General features: G+C 42.0%; 1 protein-coding gene across 3 annotated transcripts in view; it reads right to left on the reverse strand.

The window, feature by feature from the left end:
• LOC130162002 (metabotropic glutamate receptor 7) overlaps positions 1 to 22,384 on the reverse strand; it is a 264,569-nt gene that overhangs the window by 31,103 nt on the left and 211,082 nt on the right. For all 3 annotated transcript variants that reach the window (XM_056365422.1, XM_056365431.1, XM_056365440.1), the window contains exon 8: positions 8,327 to 9,262. In XM_056365422.1, coding sequence (XP_056221397.1) covers positions 8,327 to 9,262 — 936 coding nt within the window. The remainder of the gene's footprint in view (positions 1 to 8,326; positions 9,263 to 22,384) is intronic.

Below are 22,384 nucleotides of genomic sequence, written 5' to 3' on the forward strand. Positions count from 1 at the left end.
ATTTCCTGTTGATACAATGCATGAATCCAAACATCACAGCTCACATTTCAGAACATTGTTAAATGCACCACTAAGTGTATTTGTCTTTGCCAACAACTGTCTTCAGTGGAAGTAAAAAAATAATTAAATAAAAAAAAGCAATAGATCGTTCACTCTGATACGAAGATTCACGCACACACAAACACGTGTATGAGAGCCAAAGTAAACTTGCACATTACACTCCCAAATAATTCAAGTATTTTTACAGCTCTCTCGCCACGACTTACGACCTGGACGCCATCATCAGGATCTGTTACAATGCGATCAATAGACCTGCAGCGTTACTATCTTTGCAGAGTCACCACCAATCATGTGAATCTAATTAAAGTTCATCCCATGTTTTTATGTTTTGTTTCAGCGCTGCTGTGCTGATATGAAATAAAAATCACGCAGCAGATAGACAACAACTACACACTGTTGTTGCTGTGTTTACCTTCATTCAATATCTGAACCCTGTGCTTGGTCCTTAAATCACCTTTATCATGACTCATGGCTAGTTTTGCATCTATTTTTATAAATGTACATGCTCATGTACGAGTGTGTGTGTGTGTGTGTGTGTACATGAGTTCTACCTCCATGTGCTCATTCATTAGTGTCAGTTTTAAGTGTTGCACTTGTGTTGCGTGGGAAGATATTTGTGCCGCCTTTTCCTTCCCCCATTTGTATTTGTCTTTTGTGTTCTTCAAACTGGCCTCCTGAACATAGCAACAGCCTCCTTCACATCCTCCTCTCCTCATCCTCCCTCCCTCCCTCTCTCCCTCCCTCCCTCCCTCCCCTGTGCCTTCATTGCATCACTCCACCTCTTCCTTCCATGTTGTCTGCCTCTTTCTCACTCTTCCTTCGTGCCTGCACTGCTCTCTGCCTCGCCGCCTGCCAGTGTTCATGTTTGCATGTGTAAGTTATGCGCTTCACTGTGCCCATGCATTCGTGTGTGTGTGTGGGTGGGTATATTCTGTGTGTGTGTGTGTGTGTGTGTGTGTGTGTGTGCGCAGGGCAAGCAGCTTCTTCCTCTTTCCCCATTTGTATTCTGCTCATCTTTGGACAGGTGGGTAATGACAAGCAGCAAAGGCCAGGATGTCACCTCCCCACTCAGCTGCTGGCTGCCTGCTGACGTCAACACACACACACACACACACACACACACACACACACACACACACACACACACACACACACACACACACACACACACACACACGTCCTATACACACTGATGCATGTCTCTTTGTGGGTTCTGCTTCCTTTCTGTTTTCCTCTATATTTTTTAGATTGTTGGTGAATGTGTCTCCGCACTGAAGGACAGATTGTGTCTGTATGACGGAGATTCACTAAGAACCATGTTCTGCACTTCAGTAAAGTCAAAATAGTGTAAATATTGATTGTGCAACACAAAAAAGCTACTACTGATTATTATCCTTTGTCTTTTGTTTGACTGATAATCATGTTCTGGGTTTTGCAACTACAATTCCCACATTTTGGGGGTTTAGCGGGATGTAAAGAGGTAGAATCAATGTTGCCATGGTTTCAGTGAATTAAGCTGTGGGTTGCAACTTGTGTCAAATTATGTGGCCTGTAATTGTTTCCATTCAGTCAAACTGTCTCCATTAGAAGTAGCTGAATCAGCTCCTGATCGCAGTGGCGTACCCGTGGATGTAGCGACGACTCTCACCGGATTACTGTGATGCTGAAGAAAAGCTAAAAACATGAAGACTCTGAAAGGAAATCTGCAGTTAGAAGGAGCGTCTTATTTCTGTGTGTCCTGAGTGAATTTATGGATGTTTATTGACGACAGTAAAGAAAACATCCTCATGGTGTAAGTCACACTTAGTCTAAAAATGTGTGTTACTGACTCTGAGAATAAGGAGCGTGATTTTAGACACAAACTGCAGCAATCAAGTGGAATGGTAAATGGGCTGCACTTATCTAGCGCTTTTCTAGTCTTAACAACCAATGAAAGTGCTTTATACTACAAGTCACATTCACCCACTCACACAACGCTTTTTCTATGCAAGGTGCCTCTCTAACACACACACACACACACACACACACACACACACACACACACACAGAGCGATGGTACATCATCAGGAGCAATTTGGTGTTCAGTATCTTGCACTTGGGCTGCAGGAGCCCGGGATCGAACCACCGACAGTCCAATTAGCGGACAGCCTGCTCTGCGTCCTGCTAATCTCCTCCATGGACTGCACTTTTATTGCACTTTTGTAGTGTAATCGACCACTCAGCACTTTACACTACAAGCCACATTCACTCATTCACTCACACACTCATACAGCCCATGTGTTTTTCTGTACACGTCGATGATGCAATTCGGGGGTTCAGTATCTCGCCCAAGGACACTTCCACATGCGGACTGGAGGGGCTCAGACTGCTGGGTGGTCAGAAACTCACTTCCTGATGTTCGTACACTCGTATCTTTACTTCACCTCACATTTCCGCCTCTGCCTCCCCCCTGTGGGAGGCGCCTCACAGATTGAAAGTCTCTCTATTGTGTGGATTTTGATGCAGACACAGTTGTTTTGTTGAAAAGAGTTTAATTTCAGTTGGATATCTAAGTATATTTAAGTATATTTATCTTTATAATCTTATTTATAATTCTTTATTCTTTGCTGTTACATTTCCATTCTTGAGGGAGCAATTTTAACACAACCTAATTTTCCCCCTAGGGATCAATAAAGTATTCTGATCGATAGCTTGATCTTATATCACCCTGTTATGTCTACGAGGTGTGGTGGAGGGACAGTAACACAGGTCAGAAATGAGACAGAGAAAAACAACACCGGTGATTTCCAGCTTAGAGAGGACATTTGTTTATGTTGAAGACGCAGCGCCCTCCAGCAGCCGGAGGGAGAACGACTCCAGCCTGTCAGGAGCAAACCAGGAAACGCTGTGACGTTGTTCTGGGGAGGGAGGGAGGGAGAGGGAGGAAGTCAGGGAGGTTTTTGTTTTCGTCGGTTGGTGATGTGATAAAAGCAAATAAAGATTGTTTGAACCCCCCACCACCACCACCACTCACCCTCTCTGTTTTCATCTCTCTCTCTCTCTCTCTCCCTCTCCAGATCAGACCTCCTTAATGATGCAGCCTCTCTGCCTCCACCTTGAATTCGACATCACTCTCAGCCTGCAGCTCCGCGGGGCTGAGGGGAAAAAGCCTTGGGGCCATCTGAATGCCTGTCTGACATTTCCACATATATCTCTCCTCTTTCAATCTCCGTCTCTCCTGTTCTATGTTGTCCTCTCTGCTTCTCTTCCTCTCCCTGTCATCCTCTTCTTCTCCACCCCCCCTCCCTCTCTTTTTTCCTCCGACCACAGTTCACACTGTGCTTTCCTTCTCTTCCTCCCCAGTCTCCCAATTTACTCGGCTGCAGATCACTCTGTGCTTTCCTGCTTTATCTCTCACTTCCCCACAGATTTCTTATCTCTCTGCTGCTCTCTCTGTCTTCTGCAAAGTCTTTTATGATCCTTTTCCATTACCGATCCAACTCCTCCTTAACATAAAGTAAATAACCACCTGGTCTTATCTTATTTATGTGACCTGCTCATAAAGAAACCCAGAATATCACTAATACTGAGCTTTTATTCTCCTCCTTCACGCAGCTGCAGTTTAATGTTTTATGATTATTTCTTCTAACTCCTTTAAAATGTTATGGTAAAACTGTATTGTATTGAGGGATGTTTCAAACAACTCAGCGTTAATGTAAACTTCCATGTATGTAACTGAACTGTGTTGTTTCTACAGTTCTAACCAAATCATTTAACACATTTTTCTCCTTCTTCTGTTATATATGCCTCAATTTTCTCCTTCTTTTTGTTCCTCATGATCCTAATTTATATTTTATCACCTTTCCGTCTTCAGCTGAGTGATTCATGGAGATTTGATGAGATTTGTTTTATTATCTTGGGGGGTGTCTGTGCTCCCCCTGGTCCACAGCGTGTGTTTTGTAATAATCAGAGATGAGATGAGATTGGACAGTTTTGGTGATGTCATCCTGCATCATCAGAGCTACATGGACCCAGGTGGGGAAATTAAATAGTGGTGACTGACACCGGGTCAGTCTGCACTTCACTGAACCTGATGTGCTCTCTGGTGGCTAGGCTTTTGCAGATATTCAATAATAAAGTTATATCTGTGCTGGACTGTATTGAGATATTAAGTCACCCAAGCTGACTGGTGACACAAAGAGCTATACTAATTATCAGCGTTATTAGCCCAGACTGCAAGAGGACCTCGCGTCAAAGACGGTGAGAGGCAAACAGAAACAGAACAAAGAGGTGTTTTGTCACATAACATTAAGGGAGGATAGTTTCTCACTTTCTATTGAGGAACCACGAATGCTGTGGTGATGCACTTACATGTCGTCGTGGTTACAAAATTGCCTTGAATACATATATCTACAGCTGTGTACCAATATAGGGGCCGAATCCTTCGGCACTTGTCTACGAGGGTGGGGCCCTTTGTAGCTGTCGCAGACCATGAAGGCCAAACCGAAATGAGACGGTCTGACCTGTGGAGGATTTTCGCTTTTGCCTCACCGTTGTGTCGCAAAATGTGGCTCCTGTTGCCTAGCAACCGTGGAAACACGTCACTTTTTTTTTCCTACAAAAACCCAATATTTATGTTCTAAATCATTTCTCCCTGTCTGCATTCTTTACTGCAATATTATTTTCATTACCAGGGAACAATGAATCTTTGGATAGATTGGTCCATGAAGGATTCACCTATTGGATCCTTTGTTGACCAGGAAAACAAAGACGCATTTCTCGGCCATAGCCTTCAAAGTGCAACAGCCTAGACGCACCGCCGTCTTTAAATGCAGCGTCCGGAGGATACGGCCCCTGAACTGGACAGGGCTTACATATCTGAAACACATCAGTAAGACTGCTTTGGCTTTCTTATCAGCTCACAATCAGCTGCTGGGTTTAATAGTGGTTTAGATTAAAACAGAGCTGTGGTCAGTCTGGCTTGTTTTCATACCACAAACTATGTGCGCCACAGTCCACTTGAAGGGAGCCTGAGGGCCTTATTTAAACCTGCATTGTTTAATCCATTGCATTTCTCTTGATTTTTTTCTTTTCTTTTATAGGAAACTCACCCACTGATTCAGAGCTGAGCAAAAAAACTAAACTACAGGTTTGTAAACACCCTCGGAGCATCTTATTTGGAAAGCTGCCTAAAACACCTTCGCATCCAGAAAAAAACCTGTAGATCATCCCACTTCGAACGTAAGTTAGTAATAGATGTTAAAGTCTTTCTTGATTAACTGTGTGGTGTTGTTTTGCCACAGGCGGCAGGATTCCCCTCACTGTGCCTGACACTGTTAAGCAGCTCAGAGTCCTGGAGCTTATCAGCTGCCTCTGTGGCCTGAAGCATTTTTGGTGGACAAGTGTATCCCTGTGCACAGGACACAAGTCCATCACAGGGGTTTACCCCAGTCCATCTCTTTAATGCTGAGTGCCGAGCAGAGGGGCTTAGTCTTTCCAATGACTCTGCCAAAGATCAAACCCCAGGGCCCACAGTGTCAGGCCGGACACTCACCTAGGCTGCTGATAACACACATATGTCCGCCTCCTCCTCCGGGATGTAGGGAACAGCAGAACCCTCTTAATCTCTGCCTCTGGCTGTAGCTTTAGAGCTCCATACCAAAAAACTTCAATCACTGGCAACTTAGGTATTAGAAGGATATTTGTACTTAATCAAAATGCAATTTAAATGCACCGTCCTGGTAATGCAGAGGGAGCTCATCACATCAAGAAAAGCTGTAAGTCTGCCCTGATACAGTCTCTTTTTTTTTCTTACAGATTTTTGAGTTCACTTTTTTCAAAACTCTCCACACAGTCAGCACAGTCAGCACAGTCAGCGGTCAGAGTGGACTCAACAGAGGAGAACTTTTCACTGCTCTGACAAACACCAAACTAAATCACCATCAAACATCTGTGTATTTATATATTTACACGCTGTTTTAAATATATACATTTGGCCACACTCTGCTACATCTTAAAAAAATAAAGTAACAAAAATATATAGGGGGGGGGGGGCCCAGAAGGACATGAGGACATGAGGTGGGGGGGACATAAGGTGGATTGATGATGATAATGCAGAAGACAGAGCACTGTATGTGCAGTTAACACACTGCAAATTCTTATATAAAAGCAGGTAAACATGGATATTAAGTCTCACATTAAAGCTTATTAACACCACTCAGTAGACTGCACGCCGGCCTGAATGTACAGACTCATTTTTTCTGCACTAGTTTTCATAAAGTTACGATAAGATGTAAAGGTCAACCAATTATTGTGAGAACCTTTTCTAACAAGTTTCCTATAACATTCTCTTTCGGCTTCAGATCTTTGGTGAAAAATGAGCTTTTACAACCTGTTATGACCCGAGAACAACAGCTGTAACACTGAGTCTCTGAGGAGCGTGGCCACCTATTCCAACACAATTTAACACCTGGGGAATGGATCTGTTGTCCTTTATTAAAGGTCCCATATTATATATTTTCTCAGTGGTTTTTGATGTTTTGATATCCATAAGAAGATATATTTGTGGTTTTAAGAACCAAAAAAAACATCTCAATATAGATTTACATCTCCTCTCTCAGGCTTCTCCCTGGAGCTCTAGTAACAACACTTGGCTGAATGTTTTCTGAATGATGGAATAAAAACCAGCAGATTTCAGGTAAAACACTCAGAGAAACCAAATCCTGCAAGTTTGGACGGTGGGTCCAGGTGGTTTTGACATCAAAAAGTAACAGAAGTCCTGACGGCTGGTTTTACGGCTCAGTTTCTGAATACAGGCTGTGTGTGTTTCTCTGTGGACTGAGCGCTTTCATACTTTCACAGCATTAATATAGAACCTAAAAAAAGACAAAATCTCACTATATATAATGTGGGACCTTTAAATTTCCACACTGTAACTGCTTCATCAGGACCAAGTAGCTGATGAGCACAAATAACTCCTGAAACATGTCACTCTCTTAATGCAATATTTTACCAGCAACATTATGGTAATAAATTTCATCTGGATTCTGCACTAGTAAAAATAAAACAAGAAAATCTTAACCGTCTGGTTTATATATGTGTTATTGTCCCTTTTTTTCAGTCCACTGCAAAATGTGGCTCATTGAGTTTCATATGAAAGCCTTCGTGTCTCAGCACGAATGCGACTGAGATTATTTTCCAGTGGCAGATCAGGCTCGTCTGGAAGCCTTCAGGCTGATAAAGTGGGACACAACAGCGATAGTCACCCATTATGAATGATGCAGTAATGCTCCGCTTACATTGATTTTTGCTATATTGGCGATTTGTAATTGCAGTGTAACAGAAAGTTTCCATTTTTTAAGACTTGTTTTTGAACTGTCTGTGTTTTTAGCACTGATATTTTCTTTGGAAAAGCTGTGGAACAAACTCCATAAATGAGATTTTGGTAGAAGTGGACACTTTTTCTCCACTGATTTGATGCATTGCTGCCAACTATGTTTTAAACTGCAAACGCATTCATTTAACTTTTCAGTGCTGGATGAAGCCGGTCTGGCCTGAGGGTCCAGTAAAAATGTCAGAGGGGCAAACTGTTACAGTCAACATAAGGTTTTATCCGTGCACTGTTAAGTGTACTCAAAGTGGTGTTAAGTGTTTTGGTGCTTTGTGTATCTTTGTATGTCTATTTTTGTACATCCAGGCTGCAAATAAATACATTTTTAAAAATTAATTTTTTATCTTGTCAATGCTGCTTCACGTTCACTCACAACTGAGCAAGAGCTCGGTCATTCAATTCACTTGGATCAATGAAAAACGTTCACGCAATTGTCAACTACTCAAGTTCATTGAACCCAAACACGCAGTTATACCAATGGGATGAATAAAGTCTTTCCGCTGTCTGACATTTCCTCGGTTCTTTCTTTTTCTTTTCTGTCTTACTTTCAGAGACGCAGATGTAGCTATAATTTAGTTGTGAGTTATTGCCTTAACATAAGGTGACAGTTTGTTACAGAAAACACCTTCTGGAGAATAAATTTGCTCTTTTGCAAATTGAAAAACAGCTTTGGTTTTTGTGTCACCCATTCTCAAAACTGTGCTTTCGTTTCTGAGGATGTATCAAAATAAAAAGTAAAAAGGTTTCTGTAACAAAACAATTGGCAAGCATATGACACAGTTTTTTCCATCATCATCATCCAGAAAATTCATCCATCCTGCAGTTCACCCACACTGTATCTTTTATCCCTTCATCTCTACTTATTGTTCATCCACCCATTCACCCATTGGTTCTTACCTTTTCTGCAGATTGGGCCGTGCCAAAGAAGATGGGTATAAAAGCCAGCCATACGATGCAGGTGGTGTACATGGTGAACCCGATGGGCTTGGCCTCGTTAAAATTCTCGGGGACCCCGCGGGTCTTTATGGCATAAACAGTACACGTCACCATCAGTAAGATACTGTAACCCAACGAGCAGATGATCTGAAGATCCGTGATGTCGCATTTCAACACCCCTCGTGCCAGATCCGGGTTGATGGTCTTTTGCTCGTCATAGTCTATGATGGTGTTGGGCGGATCCACCCCGAACCAGATTAGCACCCCCAACAGCTGCACCGAGATGAGGCTGGAGGTGATTGCTAGCTGTGAGGTGGGACTGATCAGCCTGGGCGCCGTAACTGACTTCTTCCCCTGTTCGAAGATTCGGTAGATGCGGTTGGTTTTGGTGAGGAGGGCGGCGTAGCTGATGCACATACCCAGACCCAGGAAAATCCTTCTGAACGAGCACACACCAACATCTGGCTTGGCGATCATGAGGAATGTGATGATATAACACAGAAATATCCCAGTCAGGAGAACGTAGCTCAGCTCCCTGCCCGACGCTCGGACAATCGGCGTGTCGTTGTACCGTATGAAGGTAGCCATGACGAATATCGTAGCGATGATGCCGAGCATTGCCAGGAAAACCGGAATCACTGCCCAGGGTGAGTGCCACTCCAGTTTTATGATGGGTATAGGCTGGCAGGATGTGCGGTTGGCATTGGGTCTCATGTTGTAGGAGCAGAGTTTGCAGGTGAACTCATTGTACTGGTACTGGTAGCCATCGCAGGGCTCGCAGTGCCAGCAGCAGGGCATGCCTTTCACCACCTTCTTCCTCTCGCCGGTTTTACAGGGAAGGCTGCAGACAGAGCTGGGAATCTCCTGCTCGCCCCGAGGCCACTGCATGTCCTCGATCTGGGGAGACAACAGACGGTTATAGTCAATGGCTGAACAGGTAAAATAAAGTTCAGCAAACTATTCACTCCAGTCATTGATTAACAAAAGAAAAACTGCCCGATATATAACCATAAATCAGAGTCATTAGAATCTGACATATCTGGCACTCATGGTTTTTGACTTTGAAAATGAAACTCATCTTTGGAATATAAAGCTCTTACTTCCCTAAAGTTACCTTGGATTATTAATCATCATTTTCGTTATCTTTAACCTGAGGGAAGGGAGAAAAACATCCGAAACCAAAACGTTTTCTCAGTGTATGAGTGCGTCCCAAGGTGGAACTTCAAACTTCATCACGCTGTGAAATCCATTTTAAACGACTCCAAGGTTATGACGTTTCAGTCTCGGTCTCAGTCTCAGATTTATAGCCCTGATTTGATCGTCTACTTTGTATTGCCGATGCTAAACAAGGGGTTTGCTTTGGCTCTGGCTTGTTACTAAAGCAAAGGTCTCATTGATTTGACAGCTTGACTGCTGCTAATGAGTAATGAATACTCTATTAGAGGAACATCAATATGGATGAATTCCACCTGGATCATAGCTCTGCTCTGAATAGACATCTTACTCATCTGCAATATATGGATATATTATAGTGAGCTGGAGGACTACTCTACAGGGCTGGGTTGATAGTTTTAAAACCCCTCCCAGCTTTGAAGTCCTTGAGCAAGGCATGAAGTTTAACTATCAAACTTTAATGAGGAAGCAGCATATGCAAATTTGAGGTACATGTACTTAGTTCACTCAAGTTTCAATAATGTACTTTGTAATAATGGAACTGTTTTTCTGACTGAATAGTTCACTCCTGATGAATTTTAAGTAAGGATGGAGTACTGCAGTGATGCTGCTGTCAGAATCATATTTTCTCCTCTGCTGATGAACACACACCCCTGTTGCCTCTCAGCTGACGATGTCACTTCACGTCTAACAGTATGTCTGTCTTGCTGTCTCCATCTGGAGATGCTCCTGCCTCGGTGTCATTGTTGTTGAAAGAAAATCCTGTTGACAAAGTCTTAAACATGAAGCCTTGGTGTGTTGGCTCCATGTTTGTAGTTTAATGTGCTCAATTAGCTTTGAAGCCGGCAGGAGAAGGAGCTTTTCTGACAGAGACAGAGATCCTCTCCAGGCGTAGTGCCATTTCGCCCAGGTACTTCATGGATGTGTTAAAAAGGGTTGATACAGCGCTGCCTTTGTTACTACTGGTACTGCAGCAAAAAAAAAAAAGAAAAAGAATAAACCCCTGCAACACAAATATCATTTTCCCTGTAGACCTCCATTATAAGAGGGACATTTGTAAAACTGTTGACAGGACATGTCGAACTGCAAACAAGGTCATGTATTACTCTTTGTTTTAGATCTTTTTACTACGTGAAGGTTTTACATTTGCAAAAAAGTGTGTGACGTCATCCCAGTGTAAAGACACCCAAGCTTGGCCAGCAGGAGAAATGCTAAAGAGCGTGTGCAGTGGGCCACACAACCCAACTTTCATTCAAGTGAGTGGGTGCCATCTTTGAGTACAGTGTCCAGTTATTTTTGCCTGGGGGAGAGGTTAGAAGGCTAAATTTAGGCTAAACAATCTAGTGCAGTTACCACCACAGATGACATGACGGACTGATTGCCTGTGGTCTTACTCTCGCAACATGCAAACTGATACGTATCTGTGGATATCTGTCAGTAGTTACACGGTAAACTTCCTGCCGAGAGGATGGTATAGTTCATATTCTGTTTGAAAGCGGACGGATCGGATTAGTCAGAAGTATCCTGAATGTTTAATTTTCATTATGCTGTTATATGAAATTGAAAATGAGCTACACTGTAAAAAGCCCTGTCGTGAAACTCTGACTGGACCTGGGAAGGACTGCTGCAGACTGACGGAGGCCAAAAACCCTGTTATGATGTATTGATGTTGATTTTTTTTTTTTTTTTGCCAGATAGCTGGTTTGTGTTTGAAGGATTTGAAAAGGACCTGGAGGGATTTCAAATACTACTGTGACCCAGAGCAGATCAATTACACAGTGCTAAGGACATCCTAAAACACATTATCTACAAAGACCAATCTGAATCAGTCTTTGGTTCCAGACACCAAAGGCTACGCTTGAGAAAAAAGTAAAAAAAAATGTTACTGAATGTTATCACCACCCACCATCAACCAGGCTCTCCCCGGGCTCCCTGCATGCTACCAAAAAGCCAAGTTGATAACCTGGGATAGTTGTGGATAAAAGGCTGCATCAAGCTAACAGCCTGAGTCAGCCGAAGGCTTGTATTTGGCCACGGTGAGAATTCAGAACCACAACAAAAAGGCAAACTCCAAACAGTCCTCTAATCTTCCTCCCTCCCAAAGGCAGCAGGCCAACTCTGAAGAAAAGGAAAAGAAAAGCATTTCTTCCCTCCCACACATCTCCTGCATATGTCACACTCTTTCTCGTACTTCATTTCTTTGCTATTATGGTTTTCCGATCATATTCATCAGTCTCTGCTTCAACACATCCATCCATCACTCCCACATTTTTGTCCACTTCACGCTTGGGTTTTTATTGCATGCTGAGCTCAACAAAGCGACACATGGACCATCAAAATTACATGACCGGCTGACACAAATCCCTGCTGCTCCTCCTCGGTAATAGCTCATAGGCAGGTGAATATGTTACCCCATTTAGCATATGAAATGTATTAAAATCTGACTTGTCATGTAAGAAACAAGCTTTACTATACAGAATTGATGAGTGCAGAGCTGTGCCTGGTTATAGAATGACTCACGGCTTCACAAATCCAAAAGGATTTCAGACTGGAGATTCAAATGGGATTCAAAATGCCAGGAGCAACGTCGGGTCAATCATTTAGTAGAAACGCCATCTGTCTTCTTGCCTCCGCTGTGGTCAGGAGGGCTGCCAGCCACCGTGCAGTGTTCAATAATTCACTCAGGTCTTTGAAGAGGTGTCACAGCTGGCAGAGAGATCTGCACAAGAGGTCTTCCTGGTCTTAAATCTCTGACTATGTGCTCCTACAAAAGTCCACATGTTCCTCTCTTCCTCCACCTGAAGATCCGCCTTAGCAAGTGATTAACTCCCAGGGTCCTAAACACAGCCTACTATCTGACGGTTACTGTTGAAGAAATGAAATAAAATGAGGAGAACTGTATGCAGCAGCATGGACTTCATCGAAAAAAGTTAAAGAAGATACATACAAGGAGCACATAAAAAGCTGCTGTATTTGGTTTGAACAACTTGCTATATCAGAGGTCGTAATGGGTTTATGATTATGTTTTCTATCAATGTTTTCAGGAAAGGTTACAATTAAGGTCCTGTATATTGATAGTGAACCAAGTGAACGCGTCAGTAAATCTCCACTCGAAGCAATGAAAGCATGATGACACATCCTTATACGATGATGTTTAGATGCTCACAGCACTTGATGATTTCGCTTCGTGCACCCACAATCCAACCCACATTCTTTCTGAACATCAACCTGGCACTGATTAAACTTCTCACCTCAACATGATTGGGAAACCCAACTAGCAGTTAATAAGCTTCATTTCTAGGAGACGGGGTTGTGGGTCTGGGCATGATGCTGCTCTGTGGCTTGTGGCCTGAGTGGATTCGCTGTATTAGTGGAGGATGGTGTGTCCTGAGTGTAAGTACGTTTAGACACAACATGTTTACTGCATTGCCGTTTGAAGGTGCAGATGTTGTATTGCAAGATTTTTGGTTTTAAAACAAATGAGCTGTCAGAGAACATTTTATTGGTACGTTCAGTATCAACATTTTGCAACTTGTCAGATATGTCAATTAGCATTTTCTCATCATGTTGATAACAAAATAAATTGTGAACATGACTGTTCTGTTCCATCCTAGATCAGGTTTCTTTTTTGAAATTGAATTCATATATGTGTTCAGTTACAATCCAAATGGTCCATTTATAGTAAATTTTCTCTGCCACTGAACCTGGTTTCTTGCCAGGAGCGGGTGGTGACGATTGTCGTTTGACAGGAGCTTCGGCCATTGTTGCGTTTACAAGACAATAGGTTATAATACGCCGTCTGAGCAGCTTTATGACATCAGGGCAGAGTGGGGGCGACCGTGAGTTGCTATCGGAAAGTGGGCTAGCTGCTTAGCGTGCTAACTTCAGTAGAAGAAAAGATGTGATAGTGACAAGAGTTAACATTAGCGTTGCTGTCCACTGCCTGAGACTGCTTCGGCGAAAGGAATGAAGCTTGATGCTGAATTCTCATCGTTTCCTCTGGTAGCAAAAACAAAAGTTACAAATAGCTCTTAAGAACAGAGGGGAAGTGACATTTACACTGTGAGAGAAACTGGATGTAGGAATAGAGTTTGGTCAAGCAACAACTCCTCCAAACTAACTGATTAAACGCATCATCCACCACAGAAACATTTCCTAATCCAATTTCCCTAATACACCAGTCTCCTGGACTTGTGTCTTCCGGCCACAATAAGCTCCAGGTTCACTTCCTGTTAACTGCTTTTGGTCATTTGATTGGCTGAAAATGTATCTGCATCTCTAATCCGTATCACCTATAGCAGGTTATTCCTTAATCTGGTGGCCCCCGTCAGTTTTACAAATCACTAACAGCTTAGTTGGGTTTAGATAAAAATCATGGTTTGTTTTCAAATGACTTTCGTCACCATGGTTACAATAATAATAAGCAGGCTGTTGAGGTTAGCGAATGATGGTGGTCATGGTTAATAAAAAAACATATGTTGAATGTTTCCTCATTTGCTCCCACTAAACAAGAGTCATAACTCCTACAGCTGCTGGCGGACTTCGTCACTTGAACATACAGATTTCAAATGACTGATGCTGTCATTCTTTCTCAGGAGGGCAGTCTCCTGATTATTGTAGGGTTGTTGACAGCATTTAACTTCAGATTGGAAAACAAAAACGATGCAGGGGAGTAACAGATTAAGAAATCAAGACAGTATGAACCAGAAAACTAAAAAAACAAGAAAGAGCAAGACAACAAGAGCAGATTATTTATTTCTTTCGGCAGTATTCTGTAGAGGATGAGAAGAAAGGGAAGAAGAGGGGGCGAGATTTCTCTATGACCACAACCGCCTCCTCATCTCTCTCACTGTCTTTGTCTATTTCGGTCTGCCTCTCTCTACCTCCGTTCCCTTGGTTTTCTTATCAGTCCAAGGCAGACCTTTGCTCCTCTGCCTGCCTCTGCTCCGCTGTCAGACTCCACCGTCGATAAACCGTCTGCCCACTTTGATGTCATTGTAGGCTTCGGGTCAGGTGAACACTTTAAATGGCCTGACATTAGCTTCGGTCTGAATAAATACCCTGTAAACCGTCCAAAACCAACACATCGCCTGTGAGGAAACACAGAGGGAAATCTGTGCTGCCTCTGCAGATACAGGAGGAGGTTCAGCTTCTCTTTTAGCAGCGCTTTCGTTGCATTTGTGCGACGTTCAACAATATCGTGTCACACATTTCTCTGCCTCTGTCTTCTCTTTTCATGTACTCGTGCTCCCCCTTTCTCTGAAAGTATTATCCAGGGATCCTACATTTGTTTGCCCATAAAATTCAATAATTAACCAACAATAACAGAAATCTTCCCATAAGGGTCCCTGGGATTAAATTTAATCAAATAGAGGTTATGTTTGGAGCATGTGGGCGGGTGTTTTCCATCCACGGACTGTTAGCTGGGAGCAGTTAATCCGTGCGCTCATTAGCTCCCTCCTCCTCCTCCGTCCTTCCCACAGTGTAACAGTGGCCGCCCGACATTTATTCCACTTTAGGGGGCCCCGGTCCCCTAAAGGCGGGAAATTATGGGATTTATGCTCTGTTGCCATGGTTATAATGCAGGATCCATCTCGTTTTTTTTTTTGTTTTTTTTTTTTGGCCTTGAGTCTCAACTGCCCCACACCTCCACTGCCTCACACTCTGCCTTCTTCCTCTCTGTTTTGATCCATATGCTGTCGGTTCATTATGTTGCAACTGCAGTATACTGCTTTTGAAAATATGGCTTCTGCTCGCTCTGACTCTGGTTTCTTTTCTTCCTGCCCTTCTACCTTTCCTTTGTCCACACATGCCGTAGCGTTATTTCATTTCTTTTTTTCTTTCGATCATAGATATTTCTTCCTCCGTCTGCCCTCTTTCCATCTGTACTCTGTGGTAACATTCTTCATTTTCACCCAGAAGTAACACAACAACAGATGACAAAAAGCCTTTCCACTCTCCAAAACTTCCTCACTGACAAATCTAGTGTTGGACTTTCAATCATTGATTAATCAGCTAATTATTTTCTTGATTAATCAATTAGTATTTTTGTTTATATCACAAACTATATCACAATCTTGTAGGCGGTGCCTTCAGATATGACAAAACCCAAACATAATTAGGTTTCAGTTTATTGATGATCAAAACAGTTGCCAATTAAAATTCTGATTTTTCAGGAATCAAATAAATGATGAATGATAATGACTAATTATTGTAGCTGTAGTTAAAGTTTCCCTGCAGCACTGAAGCTGTTTTTCTATGGTGCCAGATTTATCTCATGATCATGCACGTGATCCAGTCCTACCAATGGTCACACGCTATTTCACCGACCTACAGGTGGCAGTAACACACCAAGATGTGATTTAATGCACCAAGAAAGGGAGTGAAGAGGAAGACTGCAAACTAGTAAACATGGATGTAAACAACGCTGGATTTAAATCAGTTTGCTAAATGTTTTGTGACGTGCTCTGCACTTTTGTTAGACCTAGGCATTGGTGAAAAACACTGGATGTAAACAGAAGAAAACACCAGAGGGCTCTTTAAATCAGCAAACTCCAAAACTTCACAAACATCCACAAAAAAAAGTTTCCAAATGTTCCCAAAATGTCTGAAAAAACTCAACCACTTCCTGCTGGAGCGTTGGAGGGCACAGAGAGATTTGAAACGATATGTATGACACAGGGGTCCGACTCAGGAGACCGGTGTTTGATTCTTGTGTGAAACCAACAGTTAATGTTTGTTTCTTTTATCCGTGACTGTTCGACAAGCTTAACCATGTTGTTATTATTGTAACCATGACAACAAAGGGCGTCTAATCTTAAGGGAGTACTTACTTTAACCCAAACTATGATTCCTAAAACTAACCAAGCCATGACGTTTATTATTGTAACCATGGCGACGAAGGTGCAGCACACCACTGTTGTTGCACTCCGCGTGTTGAACCTTAATGACTTTGATGAACCTCTAACTTTTCCTCTGGCGCCATCATCAGGTCACATTTTAATTTGTCCAATACTTTGGTTTATCACCAGGTGCCTGCAGAACTAACGACATTCCCATCAGCCTCAGCTGGACTTTGTTTTACTACTACTACTAGCGAATTTCTAGCATGCTAACACACTAAACTGAGATGATGAGCCTTATACCTGCTAAACTTTAGCATTCTGATGTTAGCATTTAGTTCAGAGCACCACTGTGTCGAAGCACAGCCTCACAGAGCTGCTGCTAGGCTGAAACTCATTTCAGCATTTCAGCTGTTACAAATCACTCATGCCCTCAGAACAGAGCAGAGGAGACAGGTTTTCTATGTATATGTAAATATGTAAATCCACCTTCATGTTCAGTGCAGCAGTCATTCACTGTGCGTAATGGCTCCTATCACTTGTGACTAACTGTCTCTGTTAATTATAAAAGCCTTCAAAACTCAAGCATCTCTCAGCTAAGTCAACTGAGATCTCACCACCATACAGATGCAGAGACACACACACACACACACACACACACACACACACACACACACACACACACACACACACACACACACACACAGGGTCTGGTTTCCTTCCCATTAATGTGTGCCACAGTCATTAACTCGGTGGCTGTGGATCATGATTAAATTGATTAATTGAATGGAAAAGGAAATAAGTCCCCTGGATTCCTGGAAGGCCATGTGCAGCTGAATGTACGCAGTTAGCAGATTAGCAGCAAGCCCGAGTGACAGGAACCAATTGAGAAATAGAAGCAAAAAAACAGACTAATCAGACAACCACCACTGCCCGAACAGCATATGACTGCAGCCACTGCATCATCTCTGACTCCAACAACATGTTTTAATACAGTACCACTGCATTCAGATGACAAATGCACAATGCAAAAACCAGTTTTCTTCCAAGCAGATGCCACATTTTGATGAACTGTGAAAGCATTCAGTATGCTCATTAAAGAGTGTTTGGAAGGAACAGTGTGAGACTGTTGGATGACCAGGGAGACATCTGTCCTGGCTGAATTAATGATGGAAGAAAATAAGACAGGAGTTGTACCAGACTCAAATCATTAAAAAATCATCCAAGTACATTGATTATGACTCACTGTAATTTTTAAAAGGGCAGTACCACTCTCATCAAATTGTTCAGTTCAGTGATTCCAGAGGATTTTATTTTATCATTCTGGGTTTGTGTGTGTGTGTGTGTGTGTGTGTGTGTGCACTTTCTTCTAGCCGTCTCTTCTACTTCTACTTCAGCAAGTGTATTTGTTCAAATGTATAGTTGGATCAAGACTGACTTCTGTCATGGTGAGAATGACAGAATACAAGAAGCAAGAGAACCGAAAAAGTCAAGACTGTTTCACAGAATACAATATTTATGGGCCGCCACCATGTAATGCATTTGAACGTGGGAAGAAAATGAGGTTACATATTTGAAGTGTAGTGTCCTGTACAAAGTCAAAATTTACAGTGTATACACTCAGCAGAAGTTTGAAGTTGTTTGCCTCGTGGTCCAGCAGAGGGCGCTCCTGAAAGTCACTAACAGCTTGACCTATTTCTGTCCAGTTGACAGTCAGTAAACTAAGCTAATCAATAAAAATGATAGATGTATAATAATTATATGTAATAGCAAATGGCTCTTGAGTGATTATCTAGTTCAGATTTTTGCCAAGAAAATTTCTTTTTAAAGATTTAAAAACATTATTCATATTTTTATTTTTTATTTTGTTAAATACAATTTTTTCACTAACATTGTACTGTTTTGCAAATAATTTGTTGTCCCGCTTGCACTTGAACAAAGGCTCCCCCTCCTCACAAATCCCAGTGTGACCCTTGGACATACGTACAAAAAGCTATATTTAGCCACGTTAGCAGCACGGCAAAGACAGTTGTAACTGTACAGACATTCATGTTCCCCAGAGGGTTAATGACTTTGCTGATCTCCTGATTTTCTCTCTAGCGCCACCAGCAGGTTGAAGTTTTCACTTATCCCATGAAATATCTCAACACCTACAGGATGGATCGTGATGAAATGTGGTTCAGACGTTCATGTTCCCCTCAGGATGAACTGTAATAACTCTGGTGATGTCGATGTTGATGCAGCTAATTTAAATATTCCCGACTCCACTGTTGTGCTCCAGCACTATTAAGGAACTGAAGTTGCTTTTGAAGATTGGATGTACAAAGAGTTTAAAACTTGCTACAACTATTTGTTATGCTTAAACAAGAGATAACAAAACACTCTCTTCTTCACTATGATGAGACTTTCTGTGCAGAGGCAAGGATTAAAACTGATTTAAAACTGAGAGCAAAGTATCTTCAGTTCAGTTAAGCCTTTATCATAATCCCAGGGGCAACATGTGGGGTGCACTTCACAGTAGCTTTTTTTTATTTTTTTATTTCACCATTATTTTTTAATTCTTGAATGTTGCAGTCTTTTGTGACCTGCTGTGACTCAGGATTATTTAAAAGGAAATAATGAAAACATTGTGTACATTAACTGGGCGGGAGAGCAGTGTTTTCCCACCACAGGTGAGGAATTGACTGCCTTTGTTCTTTCATTCGGGTGTTGAATAAATCTGAATAAAACACACTTCTAACCCTTCTTCAAAGAAAAGTTACAGTGGGGAAAAAACAAGGAAATTTGAATAATTATATTCCTTTCAGCTGTGTTCCCAAGACGCAGCGGAGTAAGACAAACTCCGGTAAGAGCAGCACGCTATTATATATCTGAGACAGTATACATCACTGAAAACAGACAGTGGCAAGAGTAAACAATTCCTGCTCAATTTATCTTTGAAACAAATGGTTCCCTTGGTGTTCATATAGTATGTATGAGGAAACAGAGGGAATCTGCTACTTTGTCAACCAACTGGGCATAAGCCAACCACCAGAACACAAGTGTAAGAGATATATCAGACTTCATTTTCAGTCAATGGGAGTCAATGGTATGTGGAGGGAAACAGCCACAGCGCTGAATATAGTTCCCTGGAGCTGCTTCTTTCAGTGGCTCACTGAACTTAAATGCACACCAGAGAACTAAACAATACTGTCGTTCCTAGAAAACTCCAGCACTGACTTCAACAGGCACTCCTACAGTAAGCTATCTGCTGTTTCTGCGGAGCGATGAATTGTGTTTCCAGGTCGTTTTCACAGAGACCTCTGCCCACAGAGAGTGAGCTAAATCTCCTCCTCTTGTTCCTTATTTCAGTTGCCAAACAATGAAACGTCCTCACAGACGACATCTGGTGAGGATCTCGGACAAAGACAGCGGCTGCCTTACAGGCGACCGTGAGTGTCTAGTAGGATTAGATGTGGCAACGTGTTGTCTGAAGCTACGAGTAGTTCTGATGAAGTGTACTGGCTGGGGCTGAATAATGAAGCCAACGCAGAAGTGCCAAAAATGCAGTTACTCAAATGGCCACTTGAGGCTGGCTCCAACAGCGAGTCGATCCCCATAGACTCTAATGTTAAAATGTCCAACTTAACAGCAGAAATAAACATATTTACAGCCTGGTACAATTTTTTTTTTTTATCTCTATAGCTTATTTCCTCCTTCATGACAACTGTGCAAGGGGTGAATGTTTATATAACTCACCCGTTTAAATTTTATTAAGGCTTAAAGTTTTGTGTAATTAAGGGCGTGGCCGCTTTGAGTGACAGATGGGTGAGCGTATGCTTGCCACAAACTGGCATGCACCATTTTTGGATTAGTCAGGAGTTATAGGCGGAGTCAGGCACTGCCAAGATGCCAACCGCGGAGCAGCCCACTCTGAGCTTCAAAACCACTCTTGACAAACCTGTGGGTGACATCACAGAGGCTATGTATTCATTCACCATACAGTGTCAGACAGACTGAACCAGGATGAAATACTTAATTGCGGCTCATTCACCATCAGTAATTCTAAAGCTGCTGCTGATAAAATCACTATTTCATAATCGTGACATCATCTGACGACATCAGCATAAACACAGGCTCATGATAACAGTTGTCCTGTGTGTTCAGCTCATGGATTTATTGTAAGAACTGGATACTTTATCCAGACAGTTACACAGCCCCTGACGCTGGCTGTGCAGCTTACATTATCATGCTGTAAAAGCTCAGTTTTCCACACGGAAACACCAAGTTGGAATTTTAAAATTTATACAGTCTGGAGATCTTTTTTGCAAAAGCTCAGTTTTGAGGTGAGAAAAGTTTTTTTATGGATGGAGAACATGAGAGAAAAAGATTTATTTTACAAATTTGAACTGACTTCATGTGAACTATGCTGATACATTAATAAGGGAAGAGGGAGCAACATTGAAATATTTATGCCTGTTAATCAGTCTGAGGATTTGAACCAGCACCACGCAGCTCCCAGACAAGGCTTTGTTAACCCTTGGTGCTCGTGAGCTGCCTCTGCCCGCAAAGGCGCCGCCGCTGTCCGCAGCAAATCTCTCCATCTGACTCATAATACGGCTGGAAGGGGCTGTGAGGGATTGCTCTCACAGAGATCAAGGTCAAATTTCATTACTCCTAATGAGGCCTAGCACCCATCAGAATCTCTCTCCTCCATCTCTCTCCGGCTCTCAGACATGAAAGACAAGCAGCAGCAGATTTCTGAGTCGAGCAGAGAGATTTCTGAGCCATTACAGATAAGACTGCGGGAGAAAAGAGACGCTATCTTCTCCCTCGCTGCTGCTGGGTCAGATTCACCTTTAATTTTCAAGAACATTCCACTGGAGACTTTTTTTTTTTACCCCTTTTGAGAATTGTTTTTGATATTTTTCACCTCAAAAAAACAGAACATGGCAACAGTAAAGAGGGAGAGGTTTTCAGGTTTTCTGCAGCAACATTAGCTTGTTGAGATCTTGTGTCTGTAAGAAAAAAAAAAAAAAAGGCCTGAACCCTTTAAAAGAAAATTGTAATATCAAGCAAATGAGATTTTGTGTAATTTCAGGAGTAATATAATGTGTTTCTGCTCGGCACGGAGATGAAATGTGCAGCATTAGCGACTAAATGTACCTCCTCCCTTTCTCAATCAAAGCATGAAAACTATCACCGCCTGGAAGCTGTCATCTTTTTTTTTTTTTTTTTAAATGTGTGCTTTGTGTATTTTCACACCTTGGGCCGTGTGCGTATTTGTAAATGCGCGCCTATGTGCATGTATACATATGTATATGTGTGAGAGCTTGTCTATTATCTTGTCTCACCCTGCTGGGCTCCAGCGCTCCTCTTTGACAGATGCTATAATCATCTTGTCAGATCACTGAGCTGTTTCATGTATTTTTGAAGAGTGGAGAATGTGCTTCCATCCCTGGCCGTGCACGGCGACATTATGGAGACACAGGCGACTGGAAGCTCTCACGACGACACCGAGATCAACATGTGCAACGTGTGCTGCCTCATCCTTTCACTTCATTCTTTAGTCTTTTACTCACTCACATTATAGACATGTGTAGCTTCAGAAAGCAACAGTGTGCTGTTGCTGTCTTTGTGCTTCTTTCTCTAAACAGTGCCAGCTCTAAGATCCGAAAATAATATTAATACACACACACATACATATATATATATATATATATTATATATATATATATATATATATATATATATATATACACAGCTCTCTGTTAGTGTTGAGAATATTATATTCATCTAAAACATCCCAAATTTGCTTTCAGGGGAAGATGATGTTGAACTAGAGATATCAGATATCAGATTGTATGAAGACAATAAATATTGGCCGATATATTGTTAACTCTCAAATATCAACCTCCAAAATCCAGTATACCGAAAACCTCTCACTACTGGTGTGTTGATATTTTTCATATTTTTAATGATTTGATAAATGATCAGTGAGTCCTATCAGGATACATCTCACACG

The sequence above is a fragment of the Seriola aureovittata genome, chromosome 2, assembly GCF_021018895.1.
Source record: "Seriola aureovittata isolate HTS-2021-v1 ecotype China chromosome 2, ASM2101889v1, whole genome shotgun sequence".
Lineage (NCBI taxonomy): Eukaryota > Metazoa > Chordata > Actinopteri > Carangiformes > Carangidae > Seriola > Seriola aureovittata.